Source organism: Pseudophryne corroboree, chromosome 2 (genome assembly GCF_028390025.1).
Source record: "Pseudophryne corroboree isolate aPseCor3 chromosome 2, aPseCor3.hap2, whole genome shotgun sequence".
In the NCBI taxonomy this organism is placed as follows: domain Eukaryota; kingdom Metazoa; phylum Chordata; class Amphibia; order Anura; family Myobatrachidae; genus Pseudophryne; species Pseudophryne corroboree.
In genome coordinates this window covers 36,600,321-36,622,760 of record NC_086445.1, presented here as the reverse complement: position 1 = coordinate 36,622,760, position 22,440 = coordinate 36,600,321, and the positions used below count along the sequence as shown (strand labels likewise).

The 22,440-nt window shown below is 46.1% G+C and overlaps 1 protein-coding gene across 11 annotated transcripts in view; it reads right to left on the bottom strand.

The window, feature by feature from the left end:
• The window catches only part of LOC134995897 (zinc finger protein 768-like), a 923,052-nt gene that overhangs the window by 666,258 nt on the left and 234,354 nt on the right, over positions 1-22,440 (bottom strand). For 2 of the 11 annotated variants that reach the window (XM_063951152.1, XM_063951153.1), the window contains exons 3-6: positions 21,458-21,643; positions 21,073-21,184; positions 20,584-20,684; positions 19,885-19,957 (exon numbers count right to left, since the gene is read on the bottom strand). The exons of the other annotated variants lie outside the window; for them this stretch is intronic. In XM_063951152.1, the coding sequence (XP_063807222.1) occupies positions 19,885-19,957; positions 20,584-20,684; positions 21,073-21,184; positions 21,458-21,643 (472 nt within the window). The remainder of the gene's footprint in view (positions 1-19,884; positions 19,958-20,583; positions 20,685-21,072; positions 21,185-21,457; positions 21,644-22,440) is intronic. 11 annotated transcript variants of the gene reach the window in all.

Below are 22,440 nucleotides of genomic sequence, written 5' to 3'. Positions count from 1 at the left end.
GGCCAGAACAATAGAGCGAAGAGTTTCCATACGAAACTTGGAGACCTTCACAAATTTGTTCAAGGACTTGAGGTTGAGAATGGGCCCAGAAGACCCACTCGGTTTCGGGACTAGGAACAGCGGTGAATAGTACCCCTTGCCTCTCTGAGCCAGAGGCACCTGTACTACCACTCTTGTGTCCAGGAGGGACTGTACCACCGAATAAAGAGTCTTTGCCTACACCTGATCCGAAGGGACGTCTGTCAGGCAAAATCGATAAGGGGGACGATTCTTGAAGGATACTGCGTAACCTCGAGTGACGACTTCCCGTACCCAGGCATCGGAAGTGGTCTTCAACCATTCCTGGGTAAACCCTAGAAGTCGGCCCCCCACTCTGGGATCCCCCAGAGGCAGGCCCGCCCCATCATGCAGCAGGCTCGTCAGTTTTGGAAGCAGGCTGACGGGCAGCCTAGGCCCGTTTGGGTTTGGGCTTATTGGGTTTGGAAGTGCGAATCTGTTTTGGGTACGCCTGACCTTTTGCTTTCCCTTAAGGATGAAAGGAGCGAAAGGAAGTACTCTTAGCCTTCGGCACCGAAGGAGCAGTACTAGGAAGACATGCTGTTTTAGCAGATGCTAAGTCAGCCACTATCTTGTTGAGGTCTTCTCCGAAAAGAATGTGTCCTTTGAAGGGGAGTACCTCCAGGGTTTTCTTAGAGTCCATGTCCACAGACCAGGACCGTAACCAGAGAATTCGGCGAGTCAAAATGGACGTAGGAGAAGCCTTGGCCGCCAGAATACCGGCATCAGAAGCCGCCTCTTTAATGTAATGGGACTCTGTAACAATACACGACAGGCATTGTCTAGCATGATCAGAAGCATTGGAAGGCAACTCCGCCTCCAGCTCCTGAGCCCACGCTTCCACAGCTTCTGCAGCCCATGTCGCTGCAATAGTGGGCCTATGCACTGCACCGTTTAGGGTGTAGATTGCCTTCAAACAACCCTCCACACGCTTGTCCGTCGGCTCTCTCAAGGATGTGACGGTAGTTACAGGCAGAGCTGAGCATACTACCAGCCGTGCCACTTGCAAATCCACTGGCGGGGGTGTTTCCCAATTTTTACTAAGCTCCGCAGCAAGGGGGTAGCGAGCCAGCATCTTCTTGTGAGGTGTGAATTTCTTTCCTGGATTTTCCCAGGACTCCTGACGTATGTCAACTAAATGTTCAGAGTGAGGTAAAACTTATTTAACCACTTTCTGACGTTTAAACCTGTCCGGTTTCTTAGGAGCAGTGTCAGGCTCCGGTTCATCATCAACCTGAAGAATGAGCCTGATAGCCCCTAACAAGTCAGGAACATCCACCTGCGAAACAGACTCCCCATCAGAATCAGAATCTGTGGGGGTCCGTATAAACGCCATCCTTATCAGACGAGGTGTCTGGGACGTTGGTGGATTGTGAGGAAGTAATTGCCCGCTTAGAGGACCCCTTGGTCTTAGGCGGGCGAGGGTTAGACTTCTGTGTAGTCAGTGATTGGTTCAATTGCTGTAACTGATTGGACAGTTGATCTGCCCATGGCTGATTAACCGCGGGGACCATAAGCGGTTGTACCGACACAGGAGGTCCCATAGGGGGCGTTAGTCTAGTTACCAGCATATTCAATAGCGTGGAGAAGGTAGCCCAAGGTGGGTCATTTTGCACCCCAGTTGCTACAGTCCCACTGGGGGGTAAGGAACCCCCAGAACCTGAACCCTCAGCTGCTATGTTATCCTCAAATGTGTCTGCAGCGTCAACACCACACAATGTGGGATCAGCCCCAGCTTCATTGCCCTTTGTAGCTGACATAATCAAAAGCTCAATGCAAGGCAACACAGTACAATATCATCAGCACAATACCTGACAAGAACCCCCTGTGCAGTGTATCAGCACAAACAGGGAATTCAAGAGGTATATCGTGACTAAAAATCATAGAGAAAAATACATACTGAGTATATCCTGTGAACTACCTATATTAAATGATAAACCTGACACACTTAGCCCCCTCAGGTTATAGAATATAGGGATAGCAATCTGAGTGAGATACACGAAATGGAGGTCACACAGCAGCTATATGCACACACACATAGTCACATTGTACAATGCAGAAATGATGACATGCAATAAAACTGCAATGGACTAGCAATACAGAGTAGTACTATGTATTGCTATACACTTAATAGATATAACAATGCACAGTAAAGACTGAATGTATATCACAGGGTACTTGTACTAAATACCTCTGACTAAATGCACTTTTTCTTAACTAACACTGTCAGCAGATATGTAGAATACTTAAGTGTCCTGTAAAATACACAGCGCTGACAGGCAGGCGGCTTTACAGAGGAGGATTTGCCCAAATAGTCCCAGGATCAGCTCTGCTTGCTATAATGGCGCCCAAACGCTGACAGGGAGTGAGGGGGAGAGAGAGATATGCAGCTCCAGGGCGGGAACATTTACTCTAAATGGCACCCTGGGGCTGGGGGAGGGGCTACAGGTCAAAGCCTTATCCCCCTGCTGGACTTCACCACCAGGTACTGGGGGCTTAATAAGACGGTTTTATGAGAGAAAACCGACCTGTGCCCATGCCCTGGTGGTCTAGTGGGGTCCCTGTACTACCACAGTGTCCACGTCAGTGCGCACGGCCCGCCTCCCACCGGCCGCGCGGGATCGCGATTTACACCGGGTCCCGTAGAGGGGACCCCTTACCTCCTCCCTGAGTGCGGCCACGCGATCCGGGAGAGCAGCGGTCGTGTCTGTGACTTACTTAGAAAAAAAACGGAGCCTCCGCTGTAGGTACCCGGCAACCAGGGCGCGGGAGTGTATAGCGCCGCTGGGGGAGGCGATGGAGCTGCAGCAGGAGATGTCTGACTGACATCTAACACATTCAGTGTCTCTGCTGCAGCCCTTGGAAGTCTTCAATATTCTTTAAAAGCTTCTCTCAGGGCTGCTGGAGCAGCCCCCCTGTTATGTGCCTGCTTACTGCATGGCACCAACTACAAAACTGAGCTCCTGTGCATGGAGGCGGGGTGATATAGGAGGCGACGCTGTCAGAACTCTGGTATTTTGTGAACCCAAGTTTGAATCTATGGGGTAAATTTACTAACATTAGTAATTTTCGGAAAAAGGTCAAAGTTCAATCACGAATGACATCGAAAGTGTAAAATTGCAACTTTTTGAATTTATTACGACTAATTTACTAAGCTGTCGTATTCTGCATTTTCATTTGTTCCGATGTCGATGTCATTCTTTTTTTTTTCCCGTTTCTTACGGCAGTGATTAGCAAAACACTGCCGACTTTATCACAATGAATCTCGGCCGGATCTGTGTGATCCGTGCTGGGGTTCATTTTTTTTTTTTTTAAATAAACACTGTAAAATCACAAAAAAAAATTGCATGGGGTCCCCCCTCCTAAGCATAACCAGCCTCGGGCTCTTTGAGCCGATCCTGGTTGCAGAAATATGGGGAAAAAAATTGACAGGGGTTCCCCCATATTTAAGCAACCAGCATCGGGCTCTGCGCCTGGTCCTGGTTCCAAAAATACGGGGGACAAAAAAAAAGAGTAGGGGTCCCCCGTATTTTTAAAACCAGCACCGGGCTCCACTAGCTGGACAGATAATGCCACAGCCGGGGGTCACTTTTATATAGTGCCCTGCGGCCGTGGCATCAAATATCCAACTAGTCACCCCTGGCCGGGGTACCCTGGGGGAGTGGGGACCCCTTCAATCAAGGGGTCCCCCCCCCCAGCCACCCAAGGGCCAGGGGTGAAGCCCGAGGCTGTCCCCCCCATCCAATGGGCTGCGGATGGGGGGCTGATAGCCTTTGTTGAAAATGTAAAGATATTGTTTTTAGTAGCAGTACTACAAGTCCCAGCAAGCCTCCCCCGCATGCTGGTACTTGGAGAACCACAAGTACCAGCATGCGGCAGAAAAACGGGCCCGCTGGTACCTGTAGTACTAATACTAAAAAAATACCTAAAAAAAGACAAGACACACACACCTTGAAAGTAAAGATTTATTACATACATCCACACAAACATACATACATACTTACCTTATGTTCACACGCAGGTCGGTCCTCTTCTCCAGTAGAATACATGGGGTACCTGTTGAATAAATTATACTCACCAGATCCAGGGTACCAGGCTCCTTGGCGAATCCATTTGTAATCCACGTACTTGATTAAAATAAAAAAACGGAGACCCGAGCCACGCACTGAAAGGGGACCCATGTTTTCACATGGGTCCCCTTTCCCCGAATGCCAGAAACCCACTCTGACTTCTGTCTAAGTGGGTTTCTTCAGCCAATCAGGGAGCGCCACGTTGTGGCACCCTCCTGATCGGCTGTGTGCTCCTGTACTGATTGACAGGCAGCACGCGGCAGTGTTACAATGTAGCGCCTATGCGCTCCATTGTAACCAATGGTGGGAACTTTCTGCTCAGCGGTTGTCCGAAAGTGACCTCACCGCTGAGCAGAAAGTTCCCACCATTGGTTACAATGGAGCGCATAGGCGCTACATTGTAACACTGCCGCGTGCTGCCTGTCAATCAGTACAGGAGCACACAGCCGATCAGGAGGGTGCCACAACGTGGCGCTCCCTGATTGGCTGAAGAAACCCACTTAGACAGAAGTCAGAGTGGGTTTCTGGCATTCGGGGAAAGGGGACCCATGTGAAAACATGGGTCCCCTTTCAGTGCGTGGCTCGGGTCTCCGTTTTTTTATTTTAATCAAGTACGTGGATTACAAATGGATTCGCCAAGGAGCCTGGTACCCTGGATCTGGTGAGTATAATTTATTCAACAGGTACCCCATGGATTCTACTGGAGAAGAGGACCGACCTGCGTGTGAACATAAGGTAAGTATGTATGTATGTTTGTGTGGATGTATGTTGTTAAAGTCAGAAAAATATCTCTATGCACACTACCATATTTGCACCTCACACAGGTCCGTGCTGCGCATGCGTACGCTCTCCCGTACGTGCGCATACTCACAGTCGCGGGCACCCGCAGGCGCACGGTATGCGTATTTACGGTAGAGTTTATGTGATCGTAGCGTGCGACTCAATCGTTACTTATTTTCACTATATAATGTATTTTGTAGATCATGGTCCCTTTGATAGATTCTGAAAGTTTGGTTAATATAGAATGTTCATGAACAGAGAAATCCCTCTTTGTTTGATACGAAGGGTCAGACAGGAGTAATACAGTGGTGTTTAGTATCCATCGGAAGAATATTTAATTAGAAATATTCCGGTGTTGGTTTGTAGCAGATCAATCGCTCGTGCGAATAGTTATGGACATAAGAAGTTTATGAACATTTACTTTATTTGCACTTTATTACCCATGCGGCGGGAAACCCAGTTTCCCTCCCACCTGAGCTGTTGGAAATAGTCACAGCCCACCTGTATGAATCAACCTATGACCTTTTGTTATAATGCGAGGAGGAATTCCTGTGTCCAATGAACAATGAGATTGTAGGGACCATTGAATTGCATTGTGTGTGGGGCATAAATAGAAAGGCCGATCACATCCAGCTCTCACTCTTCAACGGTTATCATTGCTGAAAATCGGGAGCTGGATGTCCAGAGGCGCATGCGATCGTTTCCTTTGTGCGTAAGTTTTTCTCCGTAATCATACTGTTTCTCTCTTGTTATTATGGGCCATATCTTTCTCTCTCTTCTCTTTCTCTCATTTTTCTCTTAAACTTAATTGTATTGTATTTACTGTGTAGTTACCTGGTTAGTTAGTCTATGTTATATTGTAGTGTATGATTTGTATTTGTATTAATTCTTTTGCAAGTATATCATTCAAAATATATATATATTAGGCGTTGGACCCTAAGCCCAGGTATCTGTGTATTTCTTATAGAGTTAAGTATTCTCAGAGCGTCGGTGACTCTCAAACTGCTTTTAAGCTAGTAAGGTTATACTGTGTTGCATTTACACCATATCACTACACAAAGGGTTTACTGCATAATACACTGTTTATGGTTTAGAGATAAAGGTTTTACATTGTGAGCGTATGCGCCGCTGGTGATCTCCTCGTGGTCTCGAGCGGTCGCATCGCTATAGCGAATCATTACGGTAGTCGGCAGCCAATAGCGTGCCTGCCAGTGACCTCTTGGCCGTGAGCGAACGTAACGCTTGAGCGTCTCGACCACGGCTAAGCGATTGTTACGCAACGTGCGTACCCTTACGGTACTTCATACGTAGTTAGCGTACAGTGTTCTTAGACCTCATAAAGGGTATTATATAAGATAAAATATCTGCTTTAACAATTGCGGGCTCGTCCTGTCCTTCACATATCTGCACTAGGTAATTACAGCAGACATTATCCAGCAGCAAAGGGCGGGAGATCATATTCCTCGTAGTGCTGTTTGGATAAGCGTCTGCTTCTCTTAGTAAAGGGTGCTGAAGGAATCCGGGAACCGGAGGTAAGAACAACACGCTAGTCTCTTTTAAAACTGTTTATTTTTCTGTCTTGCGTACACACGCACGCATATCTGCATTTCTTTTCATTCGTGTATTTTCGTATATCACTCTCCTGTTTGCTATTATATAGTTGATAAACGTGCTAAGAGAGATTTGCCGCTATTTCATAGTTTAAGAGTAAAGGTAATATAGTTAAAGTATAGACAAACACACAGCTGTGCCTGAGAGACAAGGCGAAGTCAGTGTGGTGCGCGGTAGATGATAAAGGATCATCTACATTGATAAACGTATAAATTGTGTTACGGTGGATCTTTGCTTTGCGTACACGTGTCTCTAACAAAAGACTGAGACTTGCGTACGCAAACCAAAGGCCGACGCACGCAGCGTATATTACGCAACGGAGCGTACGGGTACGCCCGCGTAACTCAAATCACAAGTTTTTTTTCTCTCCTCTCAACGCGATAAGTAGCGCCACGCGGTAAATAACGCCAGGCGATAAATCGCACAAATTTATTTTAAATTCGAAATTTAAATTAATAGATCCTTCTCCTAATTTGTAACACATCTGGTCTAAAGAGAAATTTCTGCGCAGAAATAGAAATAGAAACAAAAGTGTACATGTGGTGAGTGAGTGTGTTGTATACAATTTTAAAGGTTGAACCATAAGAAAAGTCGAGTTCTCGTGAGGTACATGCGTGTAAGTGACGTACATGGTGGCTAGGGAGGCATCCCTGGTTAAAACATACAATTTGAGCATTAGAGTGTAGCAGACCAGGAGGTCATACTGTAACAGACCAGGAGGTCATAGCAGACCAGCAGGTTCAGGTACAGCAGACAAGGAAGTCCGCTATACAGTCCACAGGCACAACACCAAGAAAGGGTTGGTGCAACACCCATATAGGCCATACAAGCTCTTGCTGAAGGAATTCGCAGCCGCAATTTTCGATTCCACTGGTCGCTCCGTACATAAGATTAGTTGCTTATGTGCTGAACGATTGTACCGCACGTAATTGTGTACATTAGTAAACCTGACCGGTACTATTTGTGTACGAAGGTCATAAACGCTATTTGTACATTCTAACGTGATTTGTGTAATTTTTTTTATTTTAAGGGAAGTTCGCTGCTCACTCAGGAACTATCCAACAACCAATAGTTACTGGAAAGAGTAAGTGTTCTTCGGATCACCCTCACAGGTTCCAGTAAATAGAGGTTCAGGTCGCAGGGGCCCTAGGTCGAGTACGCCAGCACCATATCGGTGTGATCAGGTCGTATTGGTCGGCGTGGGCGAGTGAGTGGGGTACTCGGTAAACCGCCACCGTCAGCCTATTTTGAACATTTTGGTTTGCGTAAGGGTTGGCTGAATAAAGCAACACCTTCGAACTATGGGGGCCACTTGTTCAGGTAGGGGGCGATCAACCTCGGTTCGGGTTGATTCAGTGAACCGACCAGTTGGGTCGGCAAGGTACGTGATGTGTGAAAAATATGGTTCACACACAGAGGTTTTATGTGATGAATGGGAGAGAATAACGGTACATGACGGGGAGAAATTCCCAAGAGTAGGTAGCTTCAGCACAGAAGTGTTAACGAATTTAAGGAGAAGGATATGTCTCATTAAATCAGCAAAGAGACAAATCAAGCATTATGATTATTTGCAGTTGTGGCAACAGGAGGGTGACATACAGAGAGGATTGGCTCAGGCGGCGGGATCTGGCTCAATCAGAAAACTGATAGCCACGGCCCCACCGCCACCATACATATCAGGAGAGAAATTGGTTGCGGAGAATGACGCACTAAGGTGTAACACACAAACACTTAGCAACTGTGTAAATGTTAAAGATAATGTTAACCAATTAACCAATGCAAGTATTAACCCGTGCAAGTTGTACCCTGTTTTGAACTTTCCTCAGGAGTGTGATCAAGAAGACGAATCGGCAACAATTTCAGCGCTCTCTCTAGCAGCCACCATAGCAGAGACCACAGTAGGCACAGCTCCACCCACGAGATTAGTAACAAGGGCCCCTAGCGGAGGGATAGGTGAGGTCGTATCTACAGGTAAGTACGGCACCATACACTATGCTGAAGCCATTTCACCACAGGCTGTAGAACCCACACAGAGTGATGTTGTTAGAGTTAATCCTGTTAGGGTAATAGCTGTTCCAAATGGGAAAACGGACACATCAGGAGTCACCCCTGTGAGGAACATTGCCATGTATAGCCCATTTTCCAGAATGGAATTAAGGACCATAGTGTCTGAATTCCCTGACCCTAGAAAAGACTTAGTTGCCAGCCAAAAATACATCAGAGACCTAGGTAACACTGTAGAGCCCAACAACAAAGACTGGCAGATATTGCTGAGAGCATGTTTACCCTCCAATGTCGACGCAGCTCAATTTTTAGCTGACTGTGGATTAGATCAGGATGTACCTCTTACAGATGTGTACAACAAAGACAATGTAAAAAGAATAAGCTTACAGTTAAAGGAGCATCTCCCAGCCGTAGTTAAATGGAACAAAATATTCTCCATTAAACAGAAGGAGTCAGAAACAGCTGCAGAGTATTTTCACAGAACATTATCAGAAATGGCAAAATACACAGGCATAGAGGACATTAAAACAAACATAAACCATCGAGAAGTAGCAGTATCGGTACTGATGGATGGTTTAAAAGAATCATTAAAGACTAGGGTACAGACCACACAACCATGTTGGCGAGGTCTGTCTGTGGCTACTTTGAGAGAGGCTGCTATTGATCACGATAGGAACATCACCAGATACAGGGAACAACAAAGTGATAAGTTAATGGCAGTAAGTATACAGGCCCTGACCACAAAACAGCCTGTGTTAACATCACCAAACCCTGTGGGTAAGTCAAATGTGGTAACATGTTATTTTTGTCACAAACAGGGACACTTTGCACGAGACTGTAGATCGAGAAATGTACAAAAATCTTATCAACCCCCTAGACAACGACACGACACACGACATTGGGAGCAGGGTCCGCAGAAACGGAGTTATGAGCCACATGCAGGGGAAACAAAAAGATACCCCCCAAACAGAGATTGGCAAACCTCTGGTAGTTCCCAGCTAACTCCCTCACAAGTAGTTGCTGCCAGCGGGATTCAGGGAGGTCACCATACCCAATAGGGGTGTGGCCATACCTGTAATCTGCAGCCAGTAAAATTGATTGCAAGCCTTGGAAGTGAACCAGAAATTGCAATCAATGTAGCTGGTAAATCATTAAACTTTCTTGTAGACACAGGGGCGGCCAAATCAGTGATAAATTCGACAGTGGGCATGAGAACCACTGGTAAGACAATTCCAGCTATAGGGGTAACGGGAGTAGTCCAGCACTACCCTGTTAGCAAACCAGCCGAGATTACAGTAGGGCCGTTACATACCAAGCATTCCTTTTTGCTGGCTGCATCGGCACCGACCAATCTCCTGGGTAGAGACTTATTGTGTAAAATGGGGTGCGTCATTTATTGTACTCCTGAAGGTGTATTCTTGGACATACCTGAGAATCACGCTCAGGAAGTACGAGACATGTTAGACTCCCCGTCAAAATTAATGTCACATACCATTATGACAAATAGGACTCCCTCCCAAGTAGAAGAAATGACATCTCAGATACCAGAGTCACTTTGGACAAAAGATGGACAGGACACTGGATTAATGGCAAACGTAGCTCCGGTAGTTGTACAAGTAAAAGATGGTAGGATAGCTCCAAAAATCCCACAGTACCCTCTGAAGCCAGAGGTGGAGTTAGGAGTTTATCCCGTAATAGAGCGCTTGCTACAACAGGGCATTCTGGTAAGAACGTCCAGCACTGCCAATAGTCCCATCTTCCCTGTTAAAAAGAGTGGGGGGAGGGGTTACCGGCTAGTGCAGGATCTAAGGGGGATTAACAAAATAGTTGAGAGCCAGTTCCCCGTAGTGCCAAATCCAGCTGTCATCCTAATGCAAATCCCTCCCACTGCGAAATTTTTCACTGTTATTGACCTCTGCTCCGCTTTCTTTTCGGTACCTCTGCACCCTGACAGTTAATATTTGTTTGCATTCACATACAGAGGAGTCCAATACACATGGACTCGATTACCACAAGGATTCATAGATAGTCCAAGTATATTTTCTCAGGCTTTGCATGATTGTTTACAGTCTTTCCAACCAGTGAGTGGATCAGTATTAATACAGTACGTGGATGATCTACTACTGTGTTCTGATTCATTGGAAGCATCCCTGAAGGATACGAAACAGCTCCTGTTTCATCTTTCAGACACAGGACACAAGGTTTCCAAAGACAAGTTGCAATTATGCCAAACTAAGGTAAAATATTTGGGACACTGTCTAACACAAGGACTGAGACACCTGACCGCTGATAGAATTCAAGCAATTAGAGACATGACTCTGCCACAAACCCAGCAGCAGATCAGAACATTTTTAGGAATGTGTGGGTATTGCCGTAATTGGATCCCAGGGTTTTCCATTTTAGCGTTACCTTTGCAGGAGATGGTCTCCTCAAACAAACCTGATCGGATTTCGCATACAGACGAGTCTGAGGCAGCATTTGAGAGACTTAAACAGTGCCTAACGCAGGCACCAGCATTAGGTATGCCGGACTATGGGAAACCCTTTGAACTATACGGAACAGAAAGTGCTGGTTGCGCGGCAGGCGTACTAACCCAAAAGCACGGTGATGCCAGCAGGCCGGTAGCATATTACAGCGCTCAGCTAGATACGGTAGCGCGATCCCTCCCCACATGCTTGCGAAGCGTTGCTGCGATAGCATTGCTAGTAACGAAAAGCGAAGACGTCGTGCTAGGTCACAACCTCACAATTCATACACCACATGCAGTGTCAGCCTTGTTAAATTCTGCCCAAACCAGACACGTCTCATCAGCGCGGTTTACAAGATGGGAATTGGCACTAATGGCCCCCGTAAACATCACCATAAGGAGATGCAGTGCATTAAACCCTGCAACATATCTCCCAGGTGTGCCTGTTCCACAAAGGGTGGAAGATGAGAGTGGTGGGGAAGGAGGATTTAATACAAAGGAAGACACTCATGATTGTATGGAATATTTGACCCAAAATTTTACCGCAAGGCCTGACATCAGTGACAACCCACTGGAAGATGCAGAACTTACGTTCTACACGGACGGTAGTTGTCATAGACAGTCAGACTCGGGAGACTTGTGTACTGGATACGCAGTCGTAGATGACCAAGGCACCATAGAAGCGGAACCGCTAGGCCCACCTCACTCAGCCCAGGTTGCTGAACTGGTCGCCCTAACCAGAGCATGTGAATTGGCTAAGGGCAAATCAGCCAATATCTACACCGACTCTAGATACGCATTCGGGGTAGTCCATGATTTCGGAGCCCTATGGCGTCTCAGAAACTTCATGACGGCAGCTGGTACACCGGTAGCGCATGCAGCTCACATAAAAAGGCTTCTAACAGCGATACAGGAACCCGACAGAGTGGCTGTTATCAAATGTAAAGCACACACATATAGCCAAGACCCAATATCACTTGGTAACAGCCGAGCAGACGAAGCGGCTAAATTAGCAGCTGGTACCCCCAGACAGACAGACACCACACAACTGATGGTATTTAATACCATCAACACACAGAAGTTGTGTGAGATGCAAAATTTGTGTTCCACACAGGAAAAGGCAGTCTGGAAGGCAAAGGGATATGGCCAGGAGTCCTCAGGACTCTGGACGGATGGACAAGGTAAACCAGTGGCCCCCAGAGCATATCTTCCATGTTTAGCTGAGGCAGCTCACGGGCTGACTCATCTGGGCAAGGAAGGGATGTGCAAGTTGGTAAGAGCATATTGGTGTGCCCCAGGATTTTCATCTCATGCGAGTAAAAGGGCAATGTCATGCCTTACCTGTTTGAGAAAGAACATCGGAAAAACAATACCAACAGAACCATCTCATATCCCACCTGCCGGCGGCCCTTTCCAGGTAATACAGATTGACTTTATTCAATTACCCCCTTGTCGAAATTTGAAATATGTACTTGTTTGTATAGACGTTTTCTCAAATTGGGTCGAAGCATTTCCAGCGGCCACAAATACCGCTATGTTTACTGCTAAGAAAATTGTGCAGGAATTTGTATGTAGATATGGTATCCCTAGAATTATCGAAAGTGATAGGGGTACCCATTTTACAGGTGATGTCTTTCAAGGAATGTGTAAATTGATGGGAATTGATAGCAAGCTGCACACTCCATACCGTCCACAGGCGAGTGCGAAAGTGGAAAGAGTGAACAGCACTATTAAAAATAAACTGAGTAAAGTGATGGCAGAGACAGGATTGACATGGCCAGAAGCTTTACCCATTGTACTGTACAGCATCAGAACCACTCCCAGGTCCCCTCTTAATCTGTCTCCCTTTGAAATCTTGTTTGGTCGACAACCGCATGTTATGATTAACCCTCAGGATGATTTGAAGTGTAACAATGAAGTGACTGTAAAATACTTGATTAACATGAGTAAACAGTTAAGGAATCAAAATGATAATCTGAAGTTAGTGATTCCTGATTTACCAGATAGTAATTGTCATGACATTGAACCTGGGGATTATGTAATGATACGGAATTTTCTACGCTCAGGTTGCCTTATTAACAGATGGGAAGGACCATACCAGGTCTTATTGACTAGCACTACAGCATTGAAGGTTGCTGAGAGAGAGACTTGGGTTCATTCGTCCCACTGTAAGAAGGTCGTTGATCCAGAGAAGTTCTGTGATAAGGAACAGACGGTAGAGGTTGTATCACTAGAGTGTCTGTTCCAGGAGGACTAAGGCGGCACCTGAGCATCGAGAACCACAAGATCAAAAGCAGTTGTCGATCCCCTGTTCCCTGTTATTGTTTTTCTCCAACCTCCCATCCCCTCTCCCTCAAATTATTTTTTTCCCCCTTCTCATTCTTCTCCGTTTCCTCCTACAAGATGGACTTGCCCCAAGAGACTGTGATCCGGATTTTCCTGTTGACCAGAGCAGTCTGTTCCGGCGAGAGTACCATGGAGTTCGAGAGAGGTTCTGGAATGGGTTCTGATGACAGAAATGGAGGCGTAGTTTTCCAAGAACAACTTAACCAACAAGTAAAGGCGAGTATCAGAAAACGATCCGATAGCATTGACCATAGAAGGAATTGTGAAGGATTGTTAGCTGAAGAAAACTGTATCTGTCGGCTTTGTAACAATGTCATTGAGGATGGGTGCATAAAGAAATGCCAATCCAGTTTTAATATCCATATGGACCGGCATCCCTTGAGTGACTATCACTCTTTAGTGGGTAGTGTGTTAAATAAAACAGATTGTTGGGTATGCTCTCAAGTACCTCAAGGTCATAGCAAATCAGGGCTAGTACCATTTCCTTTAACGTTAGGGGAGGTACTTGAGTTAAGTGGTGGGAGACCGGTGGACAGGAGGTTTAATATCTCCAGCCCTCCTAGTTTGAAGCTCCACCAATACCATGTGGATAGGTCCCTATTATGTTTTAACATCTCCAATCCCCGAAAGCCGGGAAATTGGGAAGTGTCATGGAGTAATCAAACCATGACCTTTTCACACAGAGCAGATAGAATGCCTACAGATACAGAGCTTATACGCCACATAGCCAGTAGAGGAAAATCTTTCCGGTATAGGTATACCTTAGGAAATAGGATTACGAGAGTTGGAGAGGTATCACCAGGATACTGTGCACATATCGTACAACCTGATACGTGTACTAAGCAGATGGAAGAATTAGGGTTAGGAGATTTCACATGGAAGGTGTGTAATATGGTTATGTCCTACTCCGTCCCATATGTTCTCCCCGATGATGCATATTTCATATGCGGGAGAAAGGCGTATAAGTGGCTTGCCCCAAACTCTGAAGGATTGTGTTATATTGGAAAAGTACTGCCTGAAGTAATGACTGTATCACATGACAAAATGAAAGACATACACCGTGTTGCCCAAACTCCTTACACTCATACTCATTACGAGCACATCGTTAAACGGCACCTGATAGAAAGAACAGAGCACCCGGCCTCTGACATGATCAGTGAATCCACCGGGATTCAATTCTTAATCGCGTTAGATATCACTCACACCGCTAGAGGAGTGTTGAATTATAAATACATTTCTGCGCTCGCCAATTTGTTAGATAATATCACTGAAATGTATGATGACACGTTTAGGTATACTGGAAGGGAACTTCAGGCTTACAAAACAGAACTAGTCCAGCATAGAATGGTTCTTAATTACCTCACAGCAGTAACAGGCGGATATTGTGTCACACTGGCAACACAATACGGCGTGAAATGTTGCACATATATTACGAATAGCACCGAGGACCCGGTCGAGGTCATAGACCAAAAGATGGACGATATTCTTCAACTAAAGTGGGAATTTCGCAGAAGACACAATCTCACCCTTGCTGCTGTGAGTAATGAGCTGACTGGTTGGGTGTCATGGTTGAACCCGCGAAATTGGTTCTCTGGTTTAGGAGACTGGGCCCAAGGAGTTATAATGGATGTTGGGAAGTTTCTCCTATGTATCTTAGGTGTTATCATAACGATTGGTTTGATATTTAGATGCGGTCAGGCTTTAATGAGGTGCAATCGTCGTACTAGGGTAATGAGTTTAAGGAGTGAGGAAACTGTAATTCCAATGGACTTGATTTATGACCCAAATGTAGAAACAATGATGTGATGAAAATGCGATTTCTACGGTCCGTTTCTTTCACCTGTTTTTCCGTTTCCTCCAAGGTAAAAAGACCCACTTGGACGAGGAATTTGATGAGCCGATATACAGACAACAGATGGATTAAAGAAGAAGTTTTGACAACCTGATACACAGATTTTGATGAACTATGCCATGGATCCCCAGTTTCCCTAGAAATTTTAAAATTACGCTAGCCCAACACTTTTGTAAATCTATGGACATTGACAGCTTTGCTCGCACCTTATGAGCAAAAGCACAAAGAAGACTGCATTCAACAGACACCAAACAAGACCTCAATCGACGAATGTACATTTACCTGACATAGAATACCACCGCATTTACCGTAATTATGTCTTTTCTTCATTTCTACAACCCTCAGGTAATGACACACATAGTCGATAGGGAATACAGGCACAGATATCAGCAATCACATATCTTCCCCATTCATGTATCATCAACTACAATATGCTCCCCCATTTTGTTACAACTAAAGCCGAAAAGAGCTCGGTAAAGTTTGACAGCCCATCCACAGACCCGTACCACGGGATAAGAAGGAATTCAAATGTATACTTCGCAATACCTCGAAGCTTGATTTAAAACACGTACGGCACGATGATACATGACCCCCAAGCACGGATTCATACACACATGCTTCTGCTATCTCACTAGGTCATACCCTTTTCCTACCATCTCCTCTCCTCCCTTACCCAACCATGTAAATGTATTAACCCCTAACATATATTTTTCTCTTTTTTGAAATGTTTTCAGGAAGTGGCAGTTATTGTTGACTGCCAAAGGGTGGACTGTCAAAGTCAGAAAAATATCTCTATGCACACTACCATATTTGCACCTCACACAGGTCCGTGCTGCGCATGCGTACGCTCTCCCGTACGTGCGCATACTCACAGTCGCGGGCACCCGCAGGCGCACAGTATGCGTATTTACGGTAGAGTTTATGTGATCGTAGCGTGCGACTCAATCGTTACTTATTTTCACTATATAATGTATTTTGTAGATCATGGTCCCTTTGATAGATTCTGAAAGTTTGGTTAATATAGAATGTTCATGAACAGAGAAATCCCTCTTTGTTTGATACGAAGGGTCAGACAGGAGTAATACAGTGGTGTTTAGTATCCATCGGAAGAATATTTAATTAGAAATATTCCGGTGTTGGTTTGAAGCAGATCAATCGCTCGTGCGAATAGTTATGGACATAAGAAGTTTATGAACATTTACTTTATTTGCACTTTATTACCCATGCGGCGGGAAACCCAGTTTCCCTCCCACCTGAGCTGTTGGAAATAGTCACAGCCCACCTGTATGAATCAACCTATGACCTTTTGTTATAATGCGAGGAGGAATTCCTGTGTCCAATGAACAATGAGATTGTAGGGACCATTGAATTGCATTGTGTGTGGGGCATAAATAGAAAGGCCGATCACATCCAGCTCTCACTCTTCAACGGTTATCATTGCTGAAAATCGGGAGCTGGATGTCCAGAGGCGCATGCGATCGTTTCCTTTGTGCGTAAGTTTTTCTCCGTAATCATACTGTTTCTCTCTTGTTATTATGGGCCATATCTTTCTCTCTCTTCTCTTTCTCTCATTTTTCTCTTAAACTTAATTGTATTGTATTTACTGTGTAGTTACCTGGTTAGTTAGTCTATGTTATATTGTAGTGTATGATTTGTATTTGTATTAATTCTTTTGCAAGTATATCATTCAAAATATATATATATATATTAGGCGTTGGACCCTAAGCCCAGGTATCTGTGTATTTCTTATAGAGTTAAGTATTCTCAGAGCGTCGGTGACTCTCAAACTGCTTTTAAGCTAGTAAGGTTATACTGTGTTGCATTTACACCATATCACTACACAAAGGGTTTACTGCATAATACACTGTTTATGGTTTAGAGATAAAGGTTTTACATTGTGAGCGTATGCGCCGCTGGTGATCTCCTCGTGGTCTCGAGCGGTCGCATCGCTATAGCGAATCATTACGGTAGTCGGCAGCCAATAGCGTGCCTGCCAGTGATCTCTTGGCCGTGAGCGAACGTAACGCTTGAGCGTCTCGACCACGGCTAAGCGATTGTTACGCAACGTGCGTACCCTTACGGTACTTCATACGTAGTTAGCGTACAGTGTTCTTAGACCTCATAAAGGGTATTATATAAGATAAAATATCTGCTTTAACAATGTAATAAATCTTTACTTTCAAGGTGTGTGTGTCTTGTCTTTTTTTAGGTATTTTTTTAGTATTAGTACTACAGGTACCAGCGGGCCAGTTTTTCCGCCGCATGCTGGTACTTGTGGTTCTCCAAGTACCAGCATGCGGGGGAGGCTTGCTGGGACTTGTAGTACTGCTACTAAAAACAATATCTTTACATTTTCAACAAAGGCTATCAGCCCCCCCATCCGCAGCCCATTGGATGGGGGGGGGGACAGCCTCGGGCTTCACCCCTGGCCCTTGGGTGGCTGGGGGGGGGGGACCCCTTGATTGAAGGGGTCCCCACTCCCCCAGGGTACCCCGGCCAGGGGTGACTAGTTGGATATTTGATGCCACGGCCGCAGGGCACTATATAAAAGTGACCCCCGGCTTTGGCATTATCTGTCCAGCTAGTGGAGCCCGGTGCTGGTTTTAAAAATACGGGGGACCCTTACTCTTTTTGTCCCCCGTATTTTTGGAACCAGGACCAGGCGCAGAGCCCGATGCTGGTTGCTTAAATATGGGGGAACCCCTGTCAATTTTTTCCCCATATTTCTGCAACCAGGATCGGCTCAAAGAGCCCGAGGCTGGTTGCTTAAATATGGGGGAACCCCTGTCAATTTTTCCCCCATATTTCTGCAACCAGGATCGGCTCAAAGAGCCCGAGGCTGGTTATGCTTAGGAGGGGGGACCCCATGCAATTTTTTTTTTTTGAAAATAACCACTTTCCCACCCCTTCCCACTGATATACATGCACGGATCTCATGGATCCGTGCATGCCTATCCAATCACGGATCAAAAAAGCAGGTCTGTTTTTTTTTAGCACTTTTTTACGAGTTGTAATTTTTCACGGCAGTGTTTTATTTTTTTTTGCTTTGCACTTCTTAGTAAATGACCGAGATTCATACTTAAACAGCCGCGTTTTGACCGATGGTGTATTCATTCGTAATTTTTTTCTTGGACTTCCCAAAAAATACGAATGCCCTCATCACTGCCGTGATTTGAGTTTAGTAAATTACCGAGATGACACTTTGAAGAAAAAACGGCATCTCGGTCAAAATCGGGACCTTAGTAAATATACCCCTATGTGTGGTTACGTGGTAGGCACACGGTGCAGGAAACTCGGTGGACGTAGGTATGTCTTGCGCATGAGGTACACAGGGAGATGATAATATCTTTAGAGATATTTAATGAAGAATGGCATAGAAAATATACTGCAATTAGTTAAACTTGAACAGACGACAAATGCAGGAAAGGATTAACATGAACCGGTATAGCAGTACAGACAAGTAAACACTGGATGGATTGTTCTGGGACTGGAATTGCAACACACTCTAGCACACACTGGAGAGATAGCGTAGCTCCTGAAATCACAGTACAGGTGCAAGTACTTAGTGCTGGAAACAGTGCTGGCAATGCTGCTGGAGTCTTTGTATGGGTGATATACCTGGAGCTGAATCACAGTGATGGTAATGCTGCTGAAGTCTAAAGGTGGGTACACACTAACAGATATATCTGCAGATCAATTGATCTACAGATATATCTATGGACGGATCGAGCAGTGTGTTCAGCATACACACTGCCCGATCCGTCGGGGCCTGACGTCATGAACTGGGCGGGCGTGTACACACGCCCGCCCAGTTCACCGGTCAATCACCGCCGGCCGCTGCAGCATGTGTACGGGCGGTCGGCCGACCGCCCCGTACACACACAGCGACGCACCAATATATCGGTAGATATATTGGCTGTCGGCTGTGCTGCGCGGCCGACGCGATACGTCTGTGAACGACGGAGTTCACAGACGTATCGGCCGTACACACTGGCCGACGGTCTCGCGATATATCGGCCGTTCAAGAGAACGGCCGATATATCGACCAGTGTGTACGGGCCTTTAGTGCAGATGAAGTACTCTGAGCTGGATCACAGGACTGGCAGTACTGCTAGAACTAGAGATCGCTGGTATTGAACAAGGCAAGAGGAACATGAAATGATCACTGGAGTCTGAGCCTGAACGTAGCTGAGACAGCGACGTTGATCTGGGCGATTTGCTAGAGCTCTGACTAGCCCTTTTATTCCCCTTGCTGGTTAACCATTGGACAGTGGAATCATGTGACTAACTGATGCTTGTGGTTGGAGGACTTGTGCTCAGCTGATCCACAGCAACATGGCGGCGCCCGTGACAACGGGGAACCAAGTCAGTGCAGCAGAAGACAGAATGAGGAGCGGCATGGACCCCAGAGGACCTCCTTAGTCGGACCAGAGTGCGCACTGGCAAGGTATGAGATGCTAAGTCCCGATTCCTGACAGGTGCTATGCATCTTGGGAAGAAGGTCAAAGCTTTGAGCCTGTTGGTGCCTTGGATCAAGATCCTACTCCACACCCTGATGTGAATCCTTGTGGAGCCCAGTGTACCCCGCAGCAGAAAGTTAGATTTTAATTGTAATATTTATGCAATTAGCTATTTATATAGTAAAACAATAAGACGCAACGTATCCGTTATATACCCCAATCCTGCTGCTGTCTCACCTGAGCTGGTGGGATCAGGGACGGGCTTCTCTTCCTTACACTGCGGGTGATATACCCCGTGTCCCGGCTCAGCCTGTCATACAAGGACAGAAATATTATTACACCGAGCGTCTATACCAGGAGGATACACAGGATAAGGATATGAGAGTAACATGGGGGGTCATTCCGAGTCGTTCGCTCTGTAATTTTCTTCGCATCGCAGTGTTTTTCTGCTTAGTACGCATGCGCAATATCCGCACTGCGACTGCGCCAAGTATTTTTGCTATGAAGATAGTTTTTTTACTCACGGCTTTTTCTTCGCTCCGGCGATCGTAATGTGATTGACAGGAAATGGGTGTTACTGGGCGGAAACACGGCGTTTTATGGGCGTGTGGATAAAAACGCTACCGTTTCCGGAAAAAACGCGGGAGTGGCTGGAGAAACGGGGGAGTGTCTGGGCGAACGCTGGGTGTGTTTGTGACGTCAAACCAGGAACGACAAGCACTGAACTGATCGCAGATGCCGAGTAAGTCTGAAGCTACTCTGAAACTGCTAAGTAGTTTGTAATCGCAATATTGCGAATACATCGTTCGCAATTTTAAGAAGCTAAGATTCACTCCCAGTAGGCGGAGGCTTAGCCTCTGCTAAAATCGCCTTGCGAGCGAACAACTCGGAATGACCCCCATAATGCAGAAGAGATAATGCAGCCAGTCCCGCTACCTGATAATCCTCTATGACAATCCGGTTCTCTTCCTTTATATAATCCCCAGAGTACAGAGGGGTCTCCCATCGTCCTGGGGGGCTTCTAGAGCTACACTCACCTGCGGGGAGAACAGACAATGACAGCCATATAGCAATGTAATAACAGCAGAACATATCACTGCACAGGGTCACCTGTCACTAGGGCTCGGGTGTAAATCACAGCCCTGCACCGTTACGTGTATCTGGGTGGGATGTCACCCCCCGTGGGTCACCATGACCAGAGACACTGGGGGAAAAATTTATCATCCAACCTTCCACCAGCCCCCAACATCCGATAGATCGTGATCAGGTGTCAGCTGGAACTGGCAGTCGCTTTGGACCCACATGCAGAGGGAATGGAGGACAATTAGGTGCCAACTGCAGTGATCAGTAACAGCCAAACAGCCGGGAGAGGGGCGGAGAGAAGTGACAGGATAGAATCACACCCCCTGAGAGACGTCCTCTTACCCACTGAGTCACGCAGCTGCGGAGGGTCCATTACAACGTCATTGTGTCCGCCTGAACAGTCCCACTCTGTCACAGAGAACGAGACCTCCACATCCTTACACTTCCCAGGCACCTGCAGCATAGGAGAGCTGGTCACATGACTTACCCCCACACCTAGGAGTACTGTGTAATACATTCCACTGCAGGGCACAATGGCAGACGATGGGTCAGGGATCAATTACCGAGTGCGTCCTGACCAATCACCAGTGCTCCAGTGATGTATCAGTATTGTTACTTTAGCACAACAATCAGTCACCAATCAAACGCTGATATAGCAATTATTTAAACAAAACACACAGCGTTCTCCCTGGGAATATACAGCTATATGTACAATGAGAGCGCTCACCTTTCCTGTCTCTCTGTGATATACCTCAGTAGGTGCCTCGATATTCCTGTCACGGCTCCTCTCCCCTGTTGGCGCATGAGGCGGAGCCTCTGTGTTTGGACTCTGGGTGCCGCTGCTTCTGTCTGACACAGGGGGGCCGCTGCTGTCTGTCACCTGGTCACCCGACTTTCTCACAACAATGAAATCCTATGAGAGAACCAATATGTAAGATGCCGCCCTATGTATATAATACAGTAACACCCTCATATACAGCAAGCTAATCCCAGCTGTATATAGGCGGATAGCAGCCCTGCACCATCTCTGTGTAACACAGGCTGTGTGTATATATGGCTGTAACCATAAGAGGCAGAAGACACACACAGAGGGATCTGCCTGCTCCTACCCACAATTCCTGGGTGCCACTGCTGTATCTCTGTGGGAAAATGTAACTTTATAGCATAAACCCCTGAAGACTTGTCGTGTATAACAGACGTGTGACAGGAAAGTGACGCCTCTTATAGCCAGACACAGGAGAGAGTGGAAGACGGACAGGGAAATGGCGGCGACCTGTACTGTGTGTTGTACAATTAGCATGGCGGGAGGAAGAAAATAAGATTTTACTTACCGGTAAATCTATTTCTCGTAGTCCGTAGTGGATGCTGGGGACTCCGTAAGGACCATGGGGAATAGACGGGCTCCGCAGGAGACATGGGCAATTTAAGAAAGAATTTAGATTCTGGTGTGCTCTGGCTCCTCCCTCTATGCCCCTCCTCCAGACCTCAGTTAGAGAAACTGTGCCCGGAAGAGCTGACAGTACAAGGAAAGGATTTTGGTAATCCAGGGTAAGACTCATACCAGTCACACCAATCACACCGTATAACTTGTGATAACTTTACCCAGTTAACAGTATGAACAATCACAGAGCATCAGATAAACTCTGATGCAACTATAACATAACCCTTATTTAAGCAATACCTATATACAAGCATTGCAGAAGAAGTCCG